This window comes from Gopherus flavomarginatus, chromosome 4 (assembly GCF_025201925.1).
Source record: "Gopherus flavomarginatus isolate rGopFla2 chromosome 4, rGopFla2.mat.asm, whole genome shotgun sequence".
In the NCBI taxonomy this organism is placed as follows: Eukaryota; Metazoa; Chordata; order Testudines; family Testudinidae; genus Gopherus; species Gopherus flavomarginatus.
The window spans coordinates 179,927,941-179,937,573 of NC_066620.1; the positions used below are offsets into that span (position 1 = coordinate 179,927,941).

A 9,633-nucleotide genomic window follows, 5' to 3' on the forward strand; every position below is an offset into this window, starting at 1 on the left:
TTAGTTGTGTGAAGAAAGCTTCATCTACCTCATCCTTCAGGTCTGGTGGTCTGTAGCAGATGCCCACCATGACATCACCCTTGTTGCTCTCACCTCTAAACTTAACCCAAAGACTCTCAACAGGCTTTTCTCCAGTTTCATGCCTAGGCCTGTGCCAGCCATTGACGGATGCCTAGTACTTCACACTGTGAACAGTCCTCTCTCAAACAAAAGCATTCGATGGTCAGCTTCACCCTTGTGTCTTTTACTCACACAGACATGCGTCAGTGGAGCAAACCTCTGACATCCTTGATAAAGAGCTACTGGCCATCAAATCAGCCTTTGAGGAATCACATAAGACTGGAAGAGAACTTGAGAGGTCATCTAATTCAGTCCCCTGCACTAAGGACAAAGTATTATTTAGACTATCCCTGACAGGTATTTGTCTAACTTGCTCTTAAAAATCTCCAATGAGGAAGATTCCACAACTTCACTAGACAATTTATTCCAATGCTTAATCACACTGACAGGAAGTTTTTCCTAATGTTCAACATAAACCTTGCTGCAATTTAAGCCCATTGCTTCTTGTCAAAGTTATCAGAATGTGTCTTCCAAATTCCATTGACCATTGCCATATGTATATAATATTATTTCTTTTGCTGCAAGCCAATGTACCACTCAAGTAAGTTCTACCTCATCCTTATTTTAGAAAGCACATACCATATTCAAATAAATGGTTAGATTTACAGTCTATTAAAATAATAATTTGATTAGTCACTAACAGTGCAGTCTGGGAAGGGATATGCAAATATATTTTTTCCATGAAATAGTTAGTTAGTAACAGGGTAGATGCCAGATTTGAATCTTCATGAAATGACCTGGCTATATGTGAACAACAGATGAAACTCAATTTTCATCCTGCTTTTGAAACTATACTAAAAGGACTTATTTTATATATCCATGAGATGGACATGAACTGCCTTCTAAACCAAGCCTTCTGATCTGATGTCTTCTAAAACAAGTCTTCTGAAAAGTCACAAGAACTGAGCTACAAACTAAGAATTAATGATGACTAAATCTTTAGCTCCTGCTGTTATTTTTCATCTGATAATTTTAGCAATAGAATTCTCAGCAGGAGTTGTTACAAATGGATATATTGTTGCCTTAAATTGTATCGACTGGGCCAAAAGCAGAACACTAACTTCCTATGATAAGATTATAACCAGTCTGGCCTTCTCCAGATTTTGCCTACAATTCTTGGTGATAAGCAATGTTTTATCTAAGGTATATCCAAATATCTTTGATAGATTTGAAACACTACAGCCTCGCCTAGTTATCTGGATGTTCACAAACCAAGTGAGTCTCTGTTTTGCAAGTTGCCTTTCTGTGTTCTACTGTGTGAAGATTGCCACTTTCAACCAGTCCCTCTTCAGCTGGTTAAAACTGAGGCTCTCCAAACTGGTGCCATGGCTGCTTTTGGGCTCTATTCTGTACTGCTTGGTTACCACGGTTGCTTTTACATTGTTCAGTTATTCCTACTGGGTATTTTCTCGCAACTCCACTGATTGTGTATCAACAAATGGCACAATATCAGACAATAAATATAACCTTTTGAAGTTCACTTTTCTGATACACAGCATAGGATCTATTTCCCCCTTTATTGTATTTATTGCTTCATCTGTTCTGTTAATCATATCTCTTTGGAGACACATCAGGAAAATGAACCTTAATTCAGACTTTAATCCAAGTTTCAGGAACCCCAGCACAGATGCTCATGTTCGTGCTCTTAAATCTGTGGTGTCCTTTTTCATCATCTACAATATTTATTATGTGGTTTCAACATTCTTAATAGGAAACCTATTCTATTTCAATGATGAATTGAAAATTATGGTGTGTACATTTATAGTTGCTGTCTACCCTTCTGTGCACTCCATTATCTTAATTATGGGCAACCCCAAATTAAAACTGGCCTCAGCAAAAATTCTGCATTCTGCCAATTCCTGTTTTGGAGAGGTTACTTCATAATATCTATTCCTGTCCTTCCGAATCAAGAATGTTCACTACCTTTGTAAAGCACAGTAGTGGAAAAATATTCTATTTACTTCTTTGTTTCCATATTTTCCAGTCTATTATCCATTTGAAATATTTCTTATTGATATAGTACACAAAGCCACTGACAATTTCCAAGGACATCATTTTCACATTTCCCACCAATTCCCATTCAAACTCTTGCAATTGACATGAATCCTTTCCTGAAGCAGCAATGCTATCCTTTTAAGAAGAGACTTCTCATTGTATCAGACATTTGATGTGGATACATGATTAAGAAAAAGAATATGAGATCACCAAATTCATTTTCAAATGATAGATTTGGCTGGGATTGAAATTTGGTCTCCACTGGAGAATGACTGTCCTGTTTATAAGCAGATAAACCAGGCATTTCTAGAAATGAGATGATGTGCAAAGTGCAACCCATGCATGGATTGGTCCATGCCATTCTTGTGAGAGAAAGGACAGTCATAGGACTGACTGCCTATTGGAATTTAATAAAAAAGTACAGTCAATTACAGCTTACTATCCCTGAGCATTTAGAACAGTTATCTGGGTGATAAGACTTAGTTAGAATCTGACCCAAAATGACTATAGCTTTCTTCTTTTAATAAGTAGTGGTGTCATCATCTGACCTGCAGTGAAAGACTGCAATGGAAAAACAAACATGAAATTCTTAGTCCATCAGAAACAGAGAAAACAACTTGAATAATTGAAAAAACAGTTCTAGGGGCCACATTTACAAAAGGATACCCTCCTTTTTTAGAGACTGTTTGTGTGCACAATTCAACTGAGTGCAGAAATTTGTGTACTTCCATTTCTACCTACTGGAGGATACAACTGGCAATTTATCAGCATTAAACTTCACTCAAAGAAGGAATCTAAGTCTCTGCACTTTGAAATTCACTTAGTCATACTAAAAAGTTTATGCTTGATCCATATATTTTTTTCAAAGTTACATAACCATTCAGTTAATTAGACAAATAATCTATTAGTTACATCTAACTAGTGAATTGTTTGGTAATTTAGTAAGAAGCTTGAACATAGAGCATGAATAATTATGGTTGATAATACAGTACTGTGATACAATATAGTTAAGGAAATGTACATGTATGTTTATGAGAGGGGAAAGGATTGTTCATGATCATTGCCTGGAAAAAATATTTTTACAGAGTTTTTAAATGAAAAATAATAATTATCAATACTGTGGTAAAGACTTTTTAGACTGTAATTGAAAGAGTTTGCATGGTAGACAATATACTGAGTCCCACTGGAAAAGGAGAATCCTCTTTTGAAAGGTACCCAGCATTGGCATCTAGCCATGGAATAACCTGAGGCATTGAACATTAGAGATGGTTGAAAAATGGTGACAGTGTTTATGAAAATTTTTGAAATAGTTAAAATTTAAAAAAACAAAGAGACTAGTCTACAGTCTTTTCTGGGTTTTGGACCAGGGTTATTTGGGACTTGTTTGGAGAACATGTCTGTGTGAACGTATGAATTCCTTTCTGTTTTATGGATACCATTATTGGAATTTTCAGTGGATTAGAGCCTCCATATGTTTGCCTGACCCTGGAACACATGCTTGGAAATGTGCAGCAAAGCAATCCTGGCCCCTCCCATTGAATAGTTGAAGAATAGTTTTTTTGACAGCAAGGTCTTTGAATAAATTCTCTCTTCATAGAAACCTGTTTGGGGAGACATGGAATTCCCTGTAGACTGAACACTTGATTGGAAGAGCTGTAGTTTCTCCAGTGGACGACCTGACTAAAGAGGGAGAAAGATGGATTTTAAAAGGCGGTCTTCTGTAATTCACAGGAGCCACCAGGAATTAAAAACCCAACTGAAGGAATGAAGGCAAGAGGGTGGTGGTGTACTTCTCGAAGGACGCTGACAAAACCCAGAGGACTCTGAGGTGCAGTGAAGACTCTGGGGGGGATTGTATTCAGGACTTTGTTTTGCACAGATCTGTAAATCTCCTGTGCTAAGAGTAAAGTGTGTATTTTAAGAAGTTGCTGTGCAAAGCCTGTTTTCCTTACTGTAGTTGCTATGGGCTTGTCTACACTCGAAACTCCAAAGCGCTGCCACGGGAGTGCTCCCGTGGCAGCGCTTTGAAGTGCGAGTGTGGTCGCAGCACCAGCGCTGGGAGAGAGTTCTCCCAGCGCTGCAGGTACTCCACCTCCCCGAGGGGATTAGCTTACAATGCTGGGAGCCGCGCTTCCAGCACTGGGGCACTGTTTACATTAGCGCTTTGCAGCACTGTAACTTGCTGTGCTCAGGGGGGTGGTTTTTTACATCCCTGAGCGAGAAAGTTGCAGCACTGCAAAGCACCAGTGTAGCCAAGGTCTATGTGTCCCTGAATACTTGAACTACATAGCAATCAGGCCAAGTGGGACTTGGCAGGTGGGGAGAGGAAGGAATATGCATAAACTGCTGGGAAGTCTTTGGAGTGTCAGCATTGGTTTCTGAGGATAGGGCAATTGGACTGCGAAGTCTCACTTCCCACAGAAAGAGGCCAAACAGGGAGTATTCACCTGTAATTGTATCTAAGAGGCCATAACTAGAGACAGTATCGGGACCCATCTGGCTGGAAGCACATGGGATCCAAAAATTGGGTATGATAAAACAGACTGGTGTAAGGAACATGAGCCACAATTCATGTCAGTCCTGGAAACATTGAATTGTTCAATGCTGAATGAAGTCAGTTTAACAAGAAATGCTAAAGCAGTTTTATGTCTTCAGGTTAAAGGGCACTGGGGTTAGCTATAATCTTGTATCTAGGCTGGGACACTCAGAGTCATTTCTCTAATGTCTTTTCTAAGTAATGTCATGGGTTTAATGAGTGTAAATGGGGGAGAGTGTGAATAACTAGCTTACAGTCTTTAATTATATTTCACAAAACAAATGTGGGCCTCGTGTCCTTAGACAAAAGTCTGTTACCAAGGTCTACAACATGGGTATGACACAGTACCTGTCTCTGTTGACCCCAGCGGATTTGTCAAGAAAATGATCATTCCTTACTAGAAATTTTGACAAGCACCTAACACAGACATTGCCCACTGCCAAATCACTGGACCACACTGAACTACATCCAACATGCTGGAGCTCCATAATTAGACTGTGAAAATACAAAGGTGACCCCTGAGGCAGAGTAAAGGGAACACTGAACCATATAAAAGTTGAAAGCAAGTGGAAGAGAACCTTATGCTCTCTCTCATGTTTAAATTACATTTGAAGCTAAGTACCCCTCTCTTGTCTGGACATCTGGAGGAAAATGTGATGAAAGACACTGACCAATTGACTATGACAGCCTGAAGCATCCTCAGCTGGTAGAGAGAGAGATCTGACGGGCCGTAAGCTACGAGTTCAAAAAACTTCTTCCACCACTCTGGTGCCAGATAAGAACAATCTTGTAAATCAAAGATTACAAAAACAAAGTAGTGAGAATTTTTTTATATGGCTGCTATGATAATTGGGCCTGCACATTTCTCTTAAGTGTAAACTCAGCTATAAATTGATTGAAAGTTCATAAATTGTCACAATGACTTGTTACATAAAATTGTTTAACAGCAGATGGAATAAAGAGACAGACGGCGTTGTCTCTTTTTGCCTATCAATACAGAAGTCATGGGCAGCGAGCCAGGGCATTCCCAGGTTGACTGAAAAGTGTCTTTGCTGCTTTCATTAAATGGAGCATCTCTTGTCCCTGTCCAGCAACAGTCTGCAAGCATTGATGGGCTCCATTTGCCCTGATAGCCTGCCAGGAAATTCCACTGCTGTAGTCTGGAGCCCAACAGCTCTGCCTTACTCTTGGGTAGTTCCAAATCCCTGACAAGGTCATTCAGTTCACCTTGTGTTCTGAGATGTGGTTCAGAGGAGGAGGATGGGAGAAAATGTGGGTCCTGTGACATTGATGGTTCAGGACCAGAAGTTTCATCCTCTTCCTCGTCTGACTCAAGTGAGAATGATTCTGGTTCATCAGGAACCGGCAGTCCTTCTCCGTGGGGTACTGGGCGTATAGCTGATGGAATGTTTGGATAATGCACAGTCCACTTTTTCTTCTTTGACACACCTTTCCCAACTGGAGGCATCATGCAGAAGTAACAATTGCCGGTATGATCTGTTGGCTCTCTCCAAATCATTGGCACTGCAAAAGGCATAGATTTCCTTTTCCTGTTCAACTACTGGCGAAGATTTGTTGCACAAGTGTTGCAGCATATGTGTGGGGCCCACCGCTTGTCCTGATCTCCAATTTTGCAGCCAAAATAAAGATGATAGGCTTTCTTAACCATAGTGGTTAGACTGTGCTTTTGTGATGCAAAAGTCACTTCACCACAAACATAGCAGAAGTTATCTGAACTGTTCACACAAGTACGAGGCATCTCTGCTCACTTTGGCTAAACAGAAATGTGTCCCTTTGCAAAATCAAACACTGACAAATAAGAGAGCAGGACACTGGATGATTTCTAGAGCTGATATAGGGCAATTTGTTCAGCAGAGTGATGTAAGCTTCATTATGATTGCATCATCCATGACTTCTAGGAATAACATGATGCAATTCATATCATGTATGATGCAATACCAGCTTCAGATTGCATCATTCATTGTTTTGCCTGAAAAGCAAGTACTGTCCAAACCCAGTCATAGATTTATTCATAGATCCAGTCAAAGATGTAGTTTAGTCATTTCTGGTTTAAATTGAGATCCCTTCCCTTTATAACTCACTTATCCTCCGCCATTCCCAAGTCAAGGATCGTATATACTGACCCAATAGCATATCTTGAAAACTAGAGCCAATCAACAATTTTAAGCATCATTTTCATTCTCAGTGACCCAGAATTAGTAAAGTTGGACTACATTTATTTCAGAAGCATTTTGGCTGTAGAGCAGTGTTATTAAAAGATCCCTGGAGCAGAAACCAGAGTAGAAGGAGGGTCTGAGTTCCCCTACTGGACCACCCAGGAAGGTGATATGGAAATACCCCTGACATAAAGGGATGAGATCTGTGTTGGGCTGAAGACTCACCATGATGTTGGCAGACAATTGCTTATTGGACTCTTATTTTACCCCAAAAGAGATGGGGCTATATTTAACCTGGTTGTAAGGCCAAGGTGCAAGAAGCAGACAACTGCAGGGCCAATGTAGCTGTCAGCAAGGGTGCCACAGCTAAACCACAGCCAGCCACCAGGAAGTGCACTGAACAAATAACTGCTCACTGAAGTGGAGATCTGTGGAGGTTGTGCATAGTCTATTGGGAAGACTTGCGGAGAGAGGGGGTCAGACCTGATCAGAGGATACAGGGCAGCTGAACCACAGGGTCCTGCCTCCTAAGAAGGGAGAACTAGATGGTGGGCCTGGCAGAGGTCTATATTCCAGGAGCATGTCAGAAAGGCCAGATTTAAAGGTAGTGTCTGGACATTGCTCAGACCCAGCGGGTTACAAGGAAGTGAGATCCAAATATTGGATCCTGTACAATAGCCTAGTGCCCAGCAATAAGCAGGAACTCAGTCAGGGCTGAAACAGAGTATTCATGTGGTAAGTCATAGCTGGTTTCTGGATGGATAACTGTCTCACTCACTGACATGTCCTGTATATTACAGCAGAGTGACGTATTTGGTACATTTTTCAGTTTATGAATTGTTCATAAACTAAACATGATTTTTTTATCAGATCACAACTACTGCTGTCTCTTTCCTGACTATTTGGATACATTATGCACATTCAACAAGGGAACAGAACCAGTACTATTACTGTGACCAAGCACAATGAGACAATCTGAATTTGAATTTCTAATAGAGTGTCATAGAGTAAGTGACAAGAGAAAAATTCCATTAAATAATGACTACAGTCATGAAAATTGTGATGTAGATTAAGCTAATTTGGTATAAAGCCCTGTAGTATTAGTATAGATGGCATACATGGGCCAAAGGTGTTAACATACCTCAGTCACTGTCCAATATTAAAAAGTGTTGAACAAAATTCAGGGTTTGGTACTGTGACAGACCCAGACCAGTGGGGTACAGGAGTCTGATAAAGGGCAAATATACTGGTCACTGGATGAGTAGTTTTCTGTTCCCTGAGTGACCAGAGCAGGGGCTGCACTAGAGTAATCAGGAACCTGCTAGAACCAATTAAGACAGACAGGTTGATTAGATCACCTGCAGCCAATCAAGGCAGGCTAATCAGGGCACCTGGGTTTAAAAAGGAGCTCACTCCAGTCAGGTGAGGAGGAGCCAGAGGAGAAGAAGTGCGTGTGAGGAGCTGGGAGCAAGAGGCACAAGGAGCTGAGAGTGAGAGGGTGTGCTGCTGGAGGACTAAGGAGTATAAGCGTTATCAGACACCAGGAGGAAGGTCCTGTGGTGAGGATAAAGCAGGTGTTTGGAGGAGGCCATGGGGAAGTAGCCCAGCGAGTTGTAGCTGTCATGCAGCTGTTACAAGAGGCACTATAGACAGCTGCAATCCACAGGGCCCTGGGCTGGAACCCGGAGTAGAGGGCGAGCCCGGGTTCCCCCCAAACCTCCCAACTCTTGATCAGACACAGGAGGAGTTGATCCAGACTGTGGGGAAGATCACTGAGGTGAGCAAATCTGCCAATAAGCACAGGATCCACCAAGGCAGAGGAGGAACTTTGTCACAACTGGTGTCAGGGGAAGGATTTGGTGTGCACAGCGCGGCAGAAGAAGGAGGGTGATTTAAAAAAAAAAGATAGAGGGTTTATTTTTGTTTTTTTTCACCACAATGGATGACTTAGTATGGGCATTGATGCAAGCTATGGCGGCCCAGCAGGAGGCTACGCATGTCTAGGCAGTTGCCCAACAGGAGGCAGTGCGGTTGCAGCAAGAGACTAATCGCTTGCTGAAGAACCAGGCTTCTCAAGACTGGGCTATGTTGCGGGAACTGGTAAACCAGGTAAAGACCCTTACAGAGCTGAACTGCAGCCATGATGGGATGCAGATCATCCGGACCAGCCATTGCTGCAGAAAATGATGCGAGAGGATGATGTAGAGACATACCTTCTGGCCTTTGAGAGGACAGCCCTATGGGAGGCCTGGCCTCGAGATCAGTGGTCTGGCATCCTTGCCCCATTCCTTTGTGGGGAGGCCCAGAAGGCTTACTATGATCTGCCTGAAGAGGCTGCAGCAGACTACCCCCAGCTGAAAGCAGAGATCCTGCCCAGATCTGGGGTAACGACCGCAGTGCAGGCCCAACGGTATCACGAGTGGAGGTACCAGGAAAACAAAACCCCGTGTTCCCAATTGTATGACCTCATCCATCTCACATGAAAGTGGTTGCGAACGGAGTCCCGGAGTCCGGAAGAGATACTAGAGGTTCTGGTCATCGACCGATACATGAGGGGATTACTGCCAGACCTTCGTGCCTGGGTAAGCCAGAACGAACCCTCCACCTATGATGAGGTTGTTACACTGGTAGAGAGGCGAAGGACGGTGAGGGAGCTGACCCGACCAGTTAAGGAAAAGGCACCCTGGGTTAAACTAGCAGCACCAAGCCCTAGAGCTTGGGTGACTGGGCCACCAGGAGGGCCCAGGTGGAAAAACAGAGGGGCTGAAGGCCCACCAGAGACCACAAAGAGTCAGAGCACGGAGA

General features: G+C 42.4%; 1 protein-coding gene across 1 annotated transcript; it reads left to right on the forward strand.

Annotated features, from left to right (window-relative positions):
- The first annotated feature begins 1,047 nt into the window (after positions 1–1,047).
- Positions 1,048–2,004, forward strand: LOC127050108 (taste receptor type 2 member 7-like). Its single transcript, XM_050951638.1, has one exon. The coding sequence runs from the start codon at positions 1,048–1,050 to the stop codon at positions 2,002–2,004; it is 957 nt and encodes a 318-aa protein (XP_050807595.1).
- The last annotated feature ends 7,629 nt before the right edge of the window (positions 2,005–9,633 follow it).